Source organism: Amaranthus tricolor, chromosome 6 (genome assembly GCF_026212465.1).
Source record: "Amaranthus tricolor cultivar Red isolate AtriRed21 chromosome 6, ASM2621246v1, whole genome shotgun sequence".
In the NCBI taxonomy this organism is placed as follows: domain Eukaryota; kingdom Viridiplantae; phylum Streptophyta; class Magnoliopsida; order Caryophyllales; family Amaranthaceae; genus Amaranthus; species Amaranthus tricolor.
In genome coordinates, this window is record NC_080052.1 from 25,763,398 (window position 1) to 25,779,995 (window position 16,598).

General features: G+C 35.5%; 2 protein-coding genes across 2 annotated transcripts; both read right to left on the reverse strand.

Annotated features, from left to right (window-relative positions):
* Window positions 1-1,731: 1,731 nt before the first annotated feature.
* Window positions 1,732-8,982, reverse strand: LOC130814498 (DNA replication licensing factor MCM3 homolog 2). Its single transcript, XM_057680585.1, has 17 exons — window positions 8,823-8,982; window positions 8,624-8,739; window positions 8,306-8,514; window positions 7,096-7,226; window positions 6,770-7,008; window positions 6,434-6,670; window positions 6,199-6,353; window positions 5,911-6,119; window positions 5,673-5,838; window positions 5,386-5,585; window positions 5,199-5,258; window positions 5,020-5,112; window positions 4,013-4,221; window positions 2,906-2,977; window positions 2,678-2,819; window positions 2,461-2,549; window positions 1,732-2,128 (listed from the first exon to the last, which is right to left on the reverse strand). Exons 1-16 carry the CDS (start codon window positions 8,886-8,888, stop codon window positions 2,493-2,495), a joined length of 2,361 nt encoding a protein of 786 aa, XP_057536568.1. The 5' UTR covers window positions 8,889-8,982; the 3' UTR covers window positions 1,732-2,128; window positions 2,461-2,492.
* A 1,110-nt stretch (window positions 8,983-10,092) lies between these two features.
* On the reverse strand, window positions 10,093-16,598 carry LOC130814499 (3-oxoacyl-[acyl-carrier-protein] synthase I, chloroplastic-like). The gene is made up of 7 exons (XM_057680586.1): window positions 16,010-16,598; window positions 14,717-15,148; window positions 12,722-12,895; window positions 12,058-12,171; window positions 11,858-11,959; window positions 11,345-11,411; window positions 10,093-10,485 (listed from the first exon to the last, which is right to left on the reverse strand). Exons 1-7 carry the CDS (start codon window positions 16,472-16,474, stop codon window positions 10,418-10,420), a joined length of 1,422 nt encoding a protein of 473 aa, XP_057536569.1. The 5' UTR covers window positions 16,475-16,598; the 3' UTR covers window positions 10,093-10,417.

Below are 16,598 nucleotides of genomic sequence, written 5' to 3' on the forward strand. Positions count from 1 at the left end.
CACAGGGTATTACAGCTGTAGTCAGCTCCACCCAGGAGGTGCTTGTACGGGAGATTGCCTAAGGCATACTCCTAGGGACATAGTTTCAGCACTTCATTCCAGAAGTCGTTGTGCCTGACACCACTATGGACGAGCAGGGGTCATCTCCTCATCATGCCGACGTTCATCTTGAGGAGGTGGACTTAACGTGCCCCGACTATGGTTCCGGGTCCTCACAGGGTGCTGGATCATCCCAGTATCAATCACCTCCCCTACCCGAGCGTCGTGCGACGGCCTCTTACTATCGTAGGAGGCGTCGTAAATCGTCACAGTTAGACAGGGTATAGGAGGATTATTAGCATTAGTATACTGTTTGTATATATTGAACATTAGTAACATTTTGTATATAATGGACATTTGTACATATTGAATATTTGTAACATTTGGACTTTTGTGTATAATTTGTAATATATATGTAGATGTATATATTTTTGTCGTATTATCACATGTTTATTATGAATGAAATGATGTTAATTACTCAGAGTTTTCGGCGATGAATCATCCCGCCAAGAATTAAGTATGAATTTAATCAAAATCAAACAGACAATCATATTCAAATAGGGAAAATGCTCTCGAAAATTCAAAACAATTTTATTTATGTTCAACGAATCCATATCAAATTACATAGTTCATTCGTTAAGTTAAACCACCGCCGCTAACTAAGATTGCTTCTTCAACTTTCTCATAATCTTTTCAGTCTCTTCTTTCCTATGTTCCATATCATCTATTTGTCTCTTGAGATTTAATACCTCATCTTTAAGCTCTTGTTTTTCTTTTTCAAGCCATTTGGTACCCTTCGGAGCAACCCACTTAAAGTACGTGCATCTGAATCCTTCATCCAAGTAGAAAGGACAAGCAACAAATCACAACCAGGATCGACGTCGCTCCAATCTGTATCAATCTCAACTTCATAACCACAATCACAAAGCTCTTCAATAGAATGCTCCTGTGACATCTACGGAACACATATGATATGGTAACAAAAGTAAACATTCAAAAATAATATTAACATTTATAAATTGAGAATAATACTAACATAATACTTTATGTTACCTTCAAAATCGATTAACTAGAACAAGAATAATGGAGTTTGGATACAATGAACTAGGGAAATGATAGAGTTATTTATAGAACATAACAACGGCTATTTTCAACTTCATAACGGCTATTTTTCAATTTTACAACGGCTAGTTTAAATCATACAAAAAAATCAATAAAAGTCAAAATTTTAGTCAAGCCTGAAGTCACTGTTAGTAACAGCAACATTAAGGTTTGACCAGTCAACCTTTAAGTCGCTGTTACTAATAGCGACTTAAGATTTGACTAAAATTTTGACCATTTCTTTTAATTCGTTGTTAATAAGAGCGAGAATACACCAAACCTAGCTTTGGAGCCAAGGACGCTTATTTTGAAAATAAAATTTAAACAAAGCTTATTTTTTGAATAAAGTTGTTAAACAACCTTATTTTTTTCAAATTTCAATATTCAGGTGGAGTTATTGAAGGCCTGATCATAAGATCATACCTTGTGGACCATTCTCACTAACTTTTGTTCATAAAAGATACGTATATGTTTTAAATTTATGACAAATATAATTATATTAAAAATATTCTTTTATCGATACGGAGTTTAAAATATCTCTTATTTTCCAATTCATTTACTGTGAAAATTTCCGCCAATATAGAAAAGTAGTATCCACAAACTGTCAATTTGAAGTCTTATATTCCTTGCATTAGCATTTAGTTGTAGCAAAACATTGCATGAAGAGTTAAGTAACAAAACTCATTCCAACCAAATCTAATTCTAATACAACACAACTTTCTAAAACAGAGGAACAATTTAACTACAATGTGACCCTCAATAAAACTTAAACTAGCTAAATTTTACAATACTTTAAAAAAGTCACAAACCAAATTAAATTGACAATAAGCTTTTTAAGTTGCTTTAACGAAAGCAATGGAAGAGACTGCAATGAACACTTTGTTATCAGTTTCAATCCACCTGCCCGCCTCATAATGTAATCATTATGTAACATACAGGATACAGCTTGTTCGGTTGACCCAATGTGATAATTCAATGGTTCAACCTCCTGCAGTTCAGGAAATAAACATTAAATCAATATAACATGAAAAACAGAAGGATATTACAATGACCGTTCAAATGCAAAACCTCCTCTTATGCAATGATCACCCGCCCCAAAGAACTTGGAGGGGATGAAGGGGGTAGATTTACTTCATTCATATATTAGATTACAAGGGAAGGGAATTGAAGGGGAGAAAAATGAATTGATCACTTCATACACTGTGAGAAATATATCTCTTCAGCAATAGACAGATTTGTTCCTCCCTCCATTTCCTCTTACTTTCCTTCGGTTTTTTAGTACAAACATTGTCGATAAGATCATAATGTCAATTTCTTTACCTAAAGCCTTGACATTTTCCTGTCAGAAAGCTCTACATCATGTGCACCGCATCATCAACAATCATCAGTCTATTATTTGTTTGTAGTCTCTGCAAATGTACATAAAGCACAGATTAATTCATCAAATCGCAATGCTGCCACCTACTATGCTAAAAACCAACAGTGAAAAGCGGGAGCTAATCAAAGAAATCAGATCCTATCTCTTGCAAATTAGTACCTCCAAAAGAAACATTATTTCCGCCCTTGAGTAGCTAGTGGCTGCCTCTGCATTGATTACCCTGTCAATATCTACAATGGATATCACATCCAAATGGTTTGCTCGCATGTGCTGACCCAGTATAGAATCAAATGCTTCAACTCTGTAATTTTACAAGACAATAAGTGAGCATGCTAGCATTCGATATCAGAAAATCATTGAATAATTAGGAAAAAGCCAGTTTGATACCTCTCTGGCACAATGTTAATTTCTGATTGGTCTGCAGGAGGCTCATCTACATCCATAGCTTCAGTTGCTCCGCTGAGTTAAAAAAATGACTATCATTACCACAAGGGCAGGCTACCAGAGGTATTTTGAGTGAAAAACTGAGGGAATTTGGTAGAGGCAACAGTTCACTGAACATAAAATGCATAGCTAGGCTGGTATTTTAAACTCTTGATACTTGTTTATACATAAGTAAAGATGAACATTGTAAGAGACAATAAGCATACCAAGGCTCCTTTTGAGAAATTGGCATCCATTCCTTATCAATTTACTTACTATAGACAAACAATCAGGACCAACATTACTTTAATGCCTCCACGAAGGCCTCTTAAGACAACATGGTGCAGGGTAAGTTTTACTCATAGTCAGTTAGCTCTCTAACTCAGACATTTATTGTTTGTTAGTTTTGTTAAGAAAAAACTCAAATATGCTGATTCGGTCGATCATTATCCTAAAGCAAACATGTAATTTCACAACACAGACAATGGTAGAAGGCTATAGGACCATACGTTGGTAACTACTACATTTATCCACATGGTTTCCTTGGTATATTAAAGAGCAGAGCCAAGCCTGTGAAAGAGCAAAACAAACTGACTAAAGAAAGTAGCTGATATACTTCAACTCTGAGAGTTTAAGGATACTCTCATCAGCACTGAAGACAAGAACTTACAGATCATACACCCCAGAAGAGGAAAGATAGATAAGGAAGTGCTGGTAAGATGACAAAGAAATCAGGTCATTATTGCATAGCAATTTGTTGTGTCCACAAATTATGCTAGAGAATTTCAAATCAATTTGTTCAATATTAAAGAATACATGTTTCCAACCCCATAGTATGTCAACCTAGATTAATTTTGTTTCATCAACTTAAGGTAATTCGAACAAGTGAAATTTGTAAACTACACCTATGTTTTACTGCAATATAATGTCTTCACAAATTTTTTGATGTCAATCACTTACTGAAATGAACAATACCAAGTTTTCAACTTAATCTAATTTTTATCTCTGATATTTAAAATATCAGGGAAATTGTTGCTCATTGCGTTAAGAACATGGGTGCTTGTGGCATACCTTTCTGCGGCAGCTTCATCCCGTTGGCCAGACCTATTGCGACGATTGCGTGGAACCTGTTCATTGTTGTTAGCATCATGGTCAGCTTTTCGTTTTCTTTCTGACTCATTCTCCCTTTCTTGCTCACGCTCTTCCATGTCAGTCAACTCTCTGTGGTAGATGGCAAAGTTTAAAACTTTAAGAGCAGCTTCAACATCAGATTTCAGAACCTGTTAAAACCATTTAACTTAGTTCTATTAAATCAAAGAAAAAAGGTTCTTCACACATGAACTAAATTGACAGAAAAATATATATAATTCTACTGTTAAAAATTTAAAAAAAATTAACAAATTCATTGTATTGTCAAAATTCTGAACCGCACAGTGAAGGTGATTCTGTCATTAAATCCAACTAAAACTTTCCTTGGCTCACTAAGACAACTTCCCATTTTAAATTACAACAGCAAGACTTCATACATGTACCCAAACATAGCCTTATTTGTGAAACATTAGAACAAAGGCTATTGAGGGACTCATGTCAATATTATATAGGAAACAAGTTTTACATATAAATTTACCAACAGAAATGACAATATGCCTACACGCAAGCTAATACAAGTCACTTGAACAACCTCATTTTGGTTATCACTCTTTAGAGTTTATTAAAAACCAAATGTTCATTAAGTTTCCAAATGAGATAGCTTGCATCACATACAATAAAATAATTAACATGTATATTAAACACATGTAAACTCAGCTTACACCTACACTTTTGCCTTTAAATTTAAAGCATATGGCAATGTTTGTGTCTGCCTGCTAATGTCAAAACTGATTAATTCAATAGGAACTTTAGCAATTGGCAGTTGAAGGAAACCTAGAAAGCTGATAACTTCAAAGTTGTATGTTCCTTAGCATCAAGTAACTGTTTCGAAAATGATATGAGATCCCCAACAAGCTACCTATGCCATGGGGGATATTTGACCATAACACTAAGGAAATACCAATCTACTAGCTTAACGGAAACGTTACCGTTCTGCTCAGTTTTAGCTTTGCATGTGCAGTAGAAAGCCGTATGATTGTTTCCAATGTTCTGGCAGTAATAGGCAGAGTTCCACCGCTACCCTACAAGAAAGTGGGGTATAATTGTCAGCCAACTAATATAACCAGGAATATCGGTTTCCCAATTCCCACCATAGCTTGAACTTCACCTTTGCATTCGAGTTAAAGTTTCTAAGCTCTGCATATGCATTTGCAATTTGCTCAGATGCCTGCACATAACAACCTTTAGAATAAGCAACAAAACCCAAATCTCATTATGCTATAAGTATAACCTGAATAACAAAAAAACATTAGTTAGTAAAAACCTATAAAGATTATAGAATGAATTTTGGCTACCTCATCACTCAGCTCTGGTTGAACTCTGTGCTTAGCATAGTGAATGTACTTCTTCAGAAAACTAATTGTTAGAGTTTCCTGCTTCCTACCCCTCTGTGGCTTCTTTCCATGCAGCATCCTGTTAAATTTAACAAAGACAGATGAACCAGCATCTGCCTCCTCTTCTCCCCCGTATTGTGAACCATCAAGTGTTCCATCACCTATATTTCAGGATAGTTAGTTATGCCTTTATCAAATGGATATCTACAGAATTAAAAAAAAAAAAAATCCAATAAAAGAGTAGCTACCTCCATCCAGTGCAGAGCGGTAACGGTGCATACGCAAGACATGCTCAGAAATGCAACTATCAATGTCTGGATCCATTTGATCCAACACAATAAATAGCAAATCAAAACGAGAAAGTAAAGAGTCTGGCAAACCAATGTTCTTTGTTGGAGTCAATGATCGATCGTACTGTCAAAAGACAAAATTTAGAAACAAAGGTTGAATACAGAAGGTAAGATAACACATAACAGTTCATCTTACAGTTCCATATATGGGATTTGCTGCAGCAACAACACTGCAACGGGCATTGAGAGATGCATGGATACCAGCTTTAGCAATGGTCACTGTCTGCTGTTCCATAACTTCATGTATAGCTACACGGTCCTGGTCATTCATCTTGTCAAACTCATCAATGCATATAACACCACGATCAGCAAGAACCATTGCACCAGCTTCTAGCCTTCGTTCTCCTAATACAGCAAAGACTCTGACTCAGAAATCGAAACAAAAAACAGGCTCCAATAGTGTAAAATTTTCAAGAGCAATCACCTGTTTCCTGGTCAGAAGTCACAGCTGCAGTCAAACCAACACCTGAAGAACCTCGACCAGTTGTTGAAATAGCCAAAGGAGCAATGTTCATGATTGCTCTTAGCAGTTGGGACTTGGCGACAGAAGGATCACCAACCATCATCATGTTTATGTCACTGGAAAAGCAATGTTATTAATGGAAAAAAGAAAAAAGTGAAAAAAACAAATTTAGAAGCTGGAGTTTTCAAAAACTAACCCTCTCAAATGTGTTCCATTTTTTAAGTTCTTCTCAGTCCCACCAAGCATTAGTAGAATGACTGCCTTCTTGATCCACGAATGGCCATAAATAGATGGTGCAAGGGAAGTAGCTAGCAGATCAAATATATCTTGTCTATCAGCTATCTTCTTGATGTTCTTCAAATCTTCAGTGGAATAAATTGGCGCATTTGCTTCCTTATTCAACAGGGTCACATTGTTAGCAATGAGAATTGTCCTGGGAACATAATATTTAGGTCAATACCTTCTAAGAAAATAGTTGTATATTCTAATGTAAAGGAGAAATAGTTTAGGTGCCATTTTAATTTGACCAAACCTGAAAACTCCGTTGACACTTCCCTTATTTTTTCCAGGAAGAGCTTTGTAAATCCCAACTATTGCAACACGATCCCCGGGTTTGCATGAATCAACAAGGTCATCCTCAACGATTACATCTATAGTCCTTGGCAGCTGACCGGGGGCAGATTTTTCTGGCACTTCTTGCATTGATAAGGTTTGGTGATCTTTGTATTTACACATCCCATATTCAGTCACCAGAAGGTTTCCATTCTCGTCCTAACAATGCATCTTAATTTGTTAAAATTATTCATCACTTGTATGATACTTCTAGAAAAGAGCACTAGTGAAGAACATTGAACTTACCCTGGTAGGATAGACAGAACCAGTAGGTAAGCCTGTAGTGGATGTGATGTCTCGATACTCTCTAGAGGTAAACTTGCCAGTAATGGGGCAAAAATGTACACTTTTTATCACCTTGGGCCTCACAAGAGAACCTGCAAGTCAGAACCTAAAGTTACTTGTTTCAAATGTTATTAATCGCATCATTATTTTTAGAAACAAAATGCTGCCAAACACACTTTTAGAAAATGAGAGATGGTTGTGGTTCAAACTTCCCCGCAGTTAGATATTAAAATTTTCAGTGGAGCACATTCTCTCGACAAAGCAAACAGTATATAACCCATGATATCCAGAACACACTTCATTCCATATTATATTGGAATATCACAAATACTAGAGCAATGAACACAATGGTGCAGCCACCTTGTAAATTTAGTGTCATTGATTTAACCCCACTAATTTTTATAATTATATTTTGACACCACTAAATATATTTCCTAGGCAACAGCTAATATTAACATAGCATCGTTACTTCTTCAAGCCATACACTAAACCTATCCACATTACCCCAATCACAAACAATTTATGCCCCAAAAAACGTATAACTGTATTGATAGCGGAGTATAACATCCTCCACTTTACTTACCACCACTTGACAAAAGATGCTCACAATATCTATCATCAGCATTATAATCGTACTAGTTAACTCACCTAAAACCATGCAAGAAACTTGCCCAATATTAAAAAATTTCTCCCAAAATCCCTGCCTAATATAAATATGAAAAACTAAATGCAATAACCAATATTGATCTGAAAAATTGATGACAGAACAGTTTGATATTTTAACTGATTTTTTTAAAATTGTGGTTATGCTAGATTTAAGTGGTGAAAATTGAGCCCTTATCACGATGGTGAAAGAAAAGCCTCAACCACTAAGGTAACCCGGCATTCTCGTAAACCATATTTCCTCTGAATATGCCTCCGAAATAAATCCAATAAGAAGTGTTTCTCTTGTTCTACACATGCATTTCAGAATTTCTCACAAAAAAGAGCAATACATATTACATAATTGATAATACCACCCAAAAAATATTCGAGTACCCCAAGTACCAATTAATCAGCTTTATAACAAGGGTAACATTCCAGGAAACAAAAATCTGATTTGCAACGAGAAAACCACAAAGAAGACGAGAAATTAAAGTAGTTAATGGAAGAAAATAAAGGGAGAAATTACATTTGGTGATGATGCCTTCAACGCAAACCATGGAACCAATGAACTGAGAAAGAAGATCTCTAGGAGTAACCCTTCTAGATACAAAAGGGCCATCAAATCCAACCACAACTTGCTCTCCTTCCTTTAAAAACTTAGGATCAATACTACGAGTAACTTCCGTCACCGCATCACAGAATGGTTGAATATACTCAGTCGGATTCCTCAACAACCTAACAAAAAACCCGAATTCAGAATCACTCCCAAAAAAAAACTAATTCATTTTCAATTTCAACTCGACAGTTCAATAAAAGTACAACTTAATTAGACAATAGTATAAACCTGCGAGCTAAATCAGAGTTATAATCATGAAGATCGGAAATGTTGACGATTACACGACGTCGTTGCTTATTCAGTATCATTTTTCGAATGGTGTCCATGTAGATTCCATGACCAACCTGAAAAGGCAATAAGAATTATTTTAGGGTTCAACAAGTAAAAAAAAGGGGGAAAGAAATTGAATTTTAGGGTGAAAGAGTACATCGTGGTCTAAGAAATCGAGGAAAGTTCGCTTGTGAGCTGCGAAAGCTTCTTCGCTGATATCCATGGCTGAGATTTGAGTGTATTTCTGCAGCGATTGGGAGAAGAAATTTGGGGAATGAAGAGAGAGAATATGGGTTTTGATTATTTAGGTTTTTAGGGTGAACAGGCGGGGTTTTCAGATTAGGGGTTTTTAGTTTTGGCGGGAAAGGGGGCTAAATGTCTTCTTTATTTGGCGGGAACATGGTTCTCCTATATTTAGGAAAAATAATTAATTTTACAATCCTCGTATTTACTTTTTCAGTAAATAAAAATCTCAGAATAATGTATAAAACTCTATCTTTCATATCATTTAGTCATTTAACAAACTATTTTTATGAACGATTTTTGTTAAATCTTTAAGTTTGTATAGCTATATCTTAACTTATTATTAAGACATAATGTAACTATATTACGGGATGATCACAAGAATTAAATATTAACAAGTAATGTAATTAAAAAAGTATTTAGATGAATAAATAATAATTTTACAAAGGTAGAATTTTTATATATTACTCAAAATATGAGATTTTTATTATTAAATAGAGTAAATATGTGATTTTTTTATTTTTCTTTATACTAAATTTTTGGGGATATCGAAAGGGGGGAAAAGGAGTTGTGAGGGGCTGAGGGCCAGAGGATCATGAGAGTTGACATTATAATTTGTTGACAAATCTTGCTGAAAAGCATAAAAAATTACTTAAGTTAGCAGAACATATATTAGTACATTACTCAATGCTTCCATCAAGTTAGACGAGTTTTCTTCATTTAAATTTTGTATATTTCACTAAAGCGCAACCACAAGGAAGATCTTAAACATGCTTAGTGCCTAAGTCCGCTACATGACTATATAAAATGAAGTTATTAGAAATATTAAACACACAACATCAAAAGCATTAGACAATAGAGTTTGTCTAAGTTTGAAAGTAAGTATTTAATTTTAAAAATCATTTTATATTCAATTCTCACTCAACTATTTCCTTTCTCTTGATTTATCATAATCATAAGATAAAAATAAAAAAAAACATTGAGAGCATACAATTATTTCTTTTGTTATTGTATTTGGGTTCGGCTATAAAGAGAGGATTATCACATTTGTTGCAATCTTTAATTTCATGTTCGTCCCTTTGAAATTATTGACTACACTATATTCAAAATATTGTTATTTTGATTAGTGTAATGTAGCAAATTTAAAAGAACATAAATATATATCATCGACAAGGACATGGATCTCCAAGAAACAACTTTCCTAATGATCTAATTAAACAATCAACCTTAGAAATTACTTTAACATGCCGCCAACTGTTAGGTTCACTAGCTCAACTGAAAATATAGATAAAAGATGTATGTCTATTTCTCTACGCTACATATTTTACTTATTATCTTTTGATCAAAAGACAGGAGAATGCAGATCGCAGAAATGTTTTGCGATCCCCTGCTTCCTTCCAAAATTCATCATGGTTAAAGAAGTATGGGAAGAATACAATTGTCTGAAAGTTACAAAGCACACATATTCTAAACTCCTTGACGACCGCAAAATCTTCATCACGCAACCAATCAAGGTTTGAAGGCGGAGAATACTACCACCGAATTGTGACCACCAAATCCAAAAGAATTTGAAATTGCTGCAAGATGATGACATGAGTTCATTAGTAATGTCGTGGTATAAATAACTCTGGTAACGAGAAATCAATTTGTCAATGGTACATGAGCTGAAAAATCCTTATTATCGTCACGAGTTAAATGATCCCCTTTGTGTGAACGGAGTTGTCACATTAACAATTTTATCTATAGCAACGCCTTACCCAGAAAATTGTCACATTAACAATTTTTAACAAAAAGGTTTTCAAATGAGTCCTATATAAGTAAGCATCGACATATATATAGTTGCTACACTATGGAATGTTTCCGGACCAACTACGAACTGCTAGTCTGCTACACTATGTTTGGATAGAAAGAAAGGGGAGGGAATAGAGGTGTTCATTCGGGCTATCGGGTTAATTTCAGATCAGGTGTTTCGGGTCGGTTTAAAATTAGGTCTTGTGTCTATATTGATTTTAAATTATTTAAAATTCATTTTGAAGTTGAGTCAAGTCGGCTTTGATTTCAAGGTCGGGTTAATATAGGTCATCAAGTCTGTCTTAAACACCTCCAGAAGGGAAACAGAGGAATGCATTTTTCTCATTTGGATATCAATAGGGGAAGGGAGGATAACGGAGGGAAGAGAATGGAAAGGAAAACTCATTCACATTTTAAACCAAATAAATCCTTCCAATATTAGAGATTTGGAAGGAAAACACACTAATCTCCCCTTCCCTCTTCCTCCCTTCCTTTCCATCCAAAAAAGTTATCCAGATATAGTGTTAATGTACATCAAAAGTGAATGAAGACAGTGGAAGAACGTGGGAATGGATGACTGATGTCTCCGTGAAAGATGGATTACTTTTCTCTTGCAGCAACTAAAGCAAAGGCGGAAAATCTTACCAACATTCACTTCGTGCTGTTGTTTTTTATTTGGAACTGTATTAAACTCGACCGATGGCTCCGGATTCTGCAACAATGCAAACAAATATAGTTGTACTCTAACTTCATAAATAATAAACATGGGTATTAGAAAGGAAAACAAGAATTTGTCAATCAACAGGACCAAATTCATGTTCTCTTCACCTTTCTATGGAAGAAACAATTAACGATACCAAAATATGCCAATAAATCTACATAGGTGTCACCGTGTCAAGAAGGTCTAATCAACAAATATTCAAATTCCATTTTCGGTTGTTTGACGAATATTCATGGAATCAATGATGGATCTTTCATTGGGCCCAAAGGCTCGGGCGCCCCAAAATTTTTTGGGTCATTTTATATAAGTTAAATATTGTCTAATTTGTACTAAGTAGAAATATGTGGTTTAGTGGTTAAGGGGTATAATTTTTAAAAGAGGTTGAGAGTTCGATGACAAAATATTAGAAAGCCATCACAACAACAGAACAAACTTACAAATTGATTAATGGTAGGATGCAACCACCCAGTTGTACAAGCTTTAACTGTAGCGATAGCTTCCAGACCACCAGCAGCACCGAGACAATGTCCTATCATAGACTGCAAAGTACGTAGATAAACAAATATCTCAGCGCTTATACGTGATGCCTCAAAAATGGAGAGACACAATAGTCAATGGGAAGAAATAACAATTTTACCTTAGTTGAATTCATCTTGATTTCAGATGTATTTTTAAAGACTTTCTTGACGGCGTTCACCTCAGCCAAGTCACCAACAATTGTGGAGGTAGCATGAGCATTTATGTAGTTGACCTGAAATATGATTGACGAGTAAACATCCGATCATTTATGGTTTTTAGCATCTTTGGTTCAGTAACCATCACGTTAAAACTCATTTCTGGGTGTTTTTTGCTATCTGCAAATCTCTTAGTTTAGCTCTATGTTACTAGGACTCGGATACTGATGTCGGTAACTAGTACGTTTTCAAGTGTCGGATACGTTTAAATATTCAATTTTACGCCTAAAATGAAATGATTGAGTGTCATACCAATGTCCGAGCATCAAGGATCAGACAAGGGTACGAGAAGCAAAATGAAAAGTCCGAGAAACATAGGTTTAGCTACAGAATGCCAGCATCTACTTGACAAGTGAAAAGGGAATGCAGAACACATTTTATCCTTAAAGAAGACATGAAAGTGCATGACTAGAAAAGTTGGTGTAAACTAATCAATTGAATGTCTGCAAAAAAGATTGAATCTAGAAGTAGTTTAGATGCATCAGAATTTTGGTAGCTTATCGTACAAGAAAATTCAAACACCGTGAGATAATGTTTTCCATATGACTATAAAATAAGAGCACATACCTCTTCAGGTGACACACCAGCATCTTCTAGGCTTCTCTCGATGCATGAGGAAACACCAAGTCCATCAGATCGTGGATCAGTCATATGATAAGCATCACAATTTACTGCACCTCCCAGGTACTCAGTAATAATCGGAGCATCTCTTTTCATTGCATGCTCCAAACTCTCCATTACCTGCATGTTTAAAGTTTGGTTCAACGAGTTATAAGCATTAGTGTAAAATGTGTATCCTTGTACACAAACCAGTAAGAAAGAGATGGAGCTGAATGATAGCCAAATTAGTTGACTAAGCAATACAAAACTTAGATTAACGAATAATTCACTGCAGCTACTAGAGCCAACTAAAAGAAAATCACTATTATATTGATGTACTCAGAATTCAACTAATGGCATCAAAAGCAAAGCTCCTTTTATCCCACGAACTTTGCCCGTTTTGCATTTTAGTTTGTCCCACTAAATTTGCACATTTTTATTTTTGGTCATGACTCACCCTCTTTCTTTAATTCTCATCCACACATTTAACTTACCTTTTCATCTCATCCACACAATTCTCCCACTTCCCCATAAATTATACCATTTTATCACTTTCTTTGGTTTGTTCACCAAATGTAATTTCAGCAAATTTGGTGGGACAAAGGGAGTATGTCACTTGAAGATATATGTTAAGACTAAGGAAAATGTAAATGAGCTCAAGCTAATTGTAGTAAGATCACTGAAAAAGAGGTTTTACTTTGGGGGCTTTGTATCAACTACTTCTGTTAATACCCATGCAGCAGTAAATAGTTAGACACATGAAAATCATTGAGAACTCTAAGCACAAAAACCTCAAAAATCAGTCCTTTGTGCCACAGAAAACTGCTTAGCAAGGAACTCCAAATGCACAGCACCATAATCTAAGTCAACAACAATCAAACCAAAGTTTTTGGGTAGGAAAAGGTCAAGTAACATGGAATTTATCAAATTATACCTAGACATTTAAGTTCTCCATCTAGCATATCATCAAAATCCCAGGTGGATGCAATCGCGGTAATCTCATAAACATTCAAATGCGATCGTGGTGTGGCGATACAATCAATGTAATACACTATTTCTAAGTGAAAAAAACAGGAAGTATATTAATGGATGTTGCTAGGTTTCAAGGCACTTGGCTCTGAAACAGGTATGCAACCAAATGTTAAGACCCTCCCAATACATATCTCCATAGTTTTTGTTAAAATTGAGCTGTAAAATGTTCATAACCAAGTTCGGGTGTTGAGGTTTTATCATGCTTACTTGAAGAGAAACCAAAAGCGCAAAATTATATCTTACTCTAAGAAATCAAACCAGAAAAGTTAAGATAAGCTTACATAAGGTGAATATATCTCACATATTCCACATCTTTGAGGCTAACAAGTAAGATATCCTATAAGCCAAAGTTTTAGTTCCAAAGACTAGGGTCGGCTACATGAACCAATAGTGCACATGGATTCTTCTTCTTCATTCATTTCGAGTTTCTAACATCTAAAGAATAAGATTACACATAGACAACACAAAGAATACTCAAAACCCAACAAAATATCTGAAAAACCAATTGAATTACTGTATTCGTGTACAAAAAATAAACTACAGTCTACAAAAATGCTCTGCCGAATCCCAGCAACAATAGGCAACAAATTTCTCAGCAAGCTCCCATTGAGCAATTTGGCATAAAGCTTATGATTTGGAAAACTATTGTAAATACATTTTTAAGCACCAAAACGATTAGAAGGGTGGAAGAGGCAAGGTAAATGTTTTGCTTTTGCATCTTCCTATCAAAGTAATAAACAACAAAACATATGAAAAATTGAATCACTTTCTAAGGTAGAGGCTGAAACACTTATAAAAAATTTAGAGCATGGAAAGTTAAAACTTTGTAGGCTAACATTTTCTTCTTTTTTTTTTTGTATATTAGCCTCATTAGCAGACTCCGATATATAATTTCAGAAATAGAAGCTTAAATAGAGGGCCTAGTCTTACCAGTACACCAGCTCCTTCACCCATCACAAAGCCATCCCTTTCTTTATCCCATGGCCTCGAAGCTGTCTGAGGATCATCATTCCTCTGCGACAAAGCTCTGCATGCAACAAAACCTCCTAAACCAATAGGAAGAATAGCAGCTTCAGTTCCACCGGCAACCATTACATCAGCTTCACCACGACGGATATGGTTGGCAGCAGCATAGAAACAGTAATTTGAGGTAGCACAGGCAGTTGATATCGAATAATTAGGTCCCATCAAACCAAGATCAATGGCAAGCAATGCGGATGCCATATTAGTTATGGTATACGGAATGAAAAATGGAGTTATTTTTCTGTGACCTTTCTCAATCAACGCTTGAACACCATCAGAAAAAACTGTAAGCCCACCCATACCAGTTCCCACAAGCACACCCGCCCGCACTTTGTCGATCTTACAAACAATATTAAATCAAGTATCAGCTATGAAACAACTTAAGCCCGTACAAGATGATGGAAAACTATACCCATCTGAACAGTTATAATAGAGCATATATAAAATGGACTTAGTTCATTGTAGCCGAACAAATCTAAATGTCACAAAATTATAAAGTCCACCTAAATCTCACAAAAAGAGCTCACCAAACAGAAATAGTCAAGCATTATATAGTACAAGAGCCACGCATTTGAACAAAATGAAGTATAACTTGAGTTTCAATATAAACAACTATCAACTTATAAATTAAACCCACCAAATCAAATCAATATACAGAAAGAAAAATATACTTGACTCAAATGTCTCATCTAACATTAAGCAAAAATTAGAAGATTGTGAGCACTGCGGAGAATTTTCTACTCCTTCAATCCGGGCACTTCAAACTCATTAATTCATTCACTATCAATTGTTAATTATGTCCATTCTCGATGGGGCCAAAACTTCTTTAATTTCGAAATGGAATGTACTAAAATGGCTCGTTGAGTTACGTGCACTTTTTATTTACGTGAATTTACATAATACTTTATGTTTGTTACCAAATCTCAATAATAGAATGGAATTATGGTCCTATGGAACTATCAGTTGTCAATTACTAAACTACTATCCGCTACACCTAAAGGGCACAAGTACCGGGAAATTGAACGTAAATTGTCCCAAGAAAACTTCCCCAAATCAAAAAAACACCAATTAAAACAATTACATAATACCCACGAAGCAGGATTAAGATAAATACTACCTAACACTACTGATGCACCAAAATTCATCAAATATAGTTAGACAATTGAAAATTTATCATAAAAGACGGAGGAAATTATAAACCTTAGAGAGATTATCAGACCCAAGATCAGCAGATTCAAGTGCTTTCTTGCCAGCAACAATGCAATAACGAAGACAATCATCAAGACGTCGATCATTCTTACCATCAATATAGCCTTCAGAAGAGAAATTACGGATCTGTCCAGCAAATCTAGTTGGGAATTTAGAAGCATCAAAACGATCAATGGGGGCAATCCCACTAACCCCATCAAGAAGTTTATCATAGAAAACATCAGGATCATTACCGAACACGGAAACAAGACCCATTCCTGTAATCACAACTCGTTTTTTTGGGTCTGTTTCTCTTTTTGGCGCAGCTTGAGAAGAAGAAACAGCAGCTCGAGGAGTGATGAAGGAAATTCTGGTTGGGGGTTTGCATTTCGTGGAAGTAGATGAGAGGAAATGGGATTTGTTGCGGATTGGGTCGAGAGGAGAAGGTCGGAGAGATGGGGAGAGAAGAGCTTGCATTGTTGATAATGGTGTGGAAGATAGTGAGGAGGGGAAGAGAGATTGAGAAGAGAAGGGAAAGAGTGTGACGATGTGGTCGAGGACGAAAAGAAGATGATGAGTTTTTTTTCTGAAATCGGAAGGG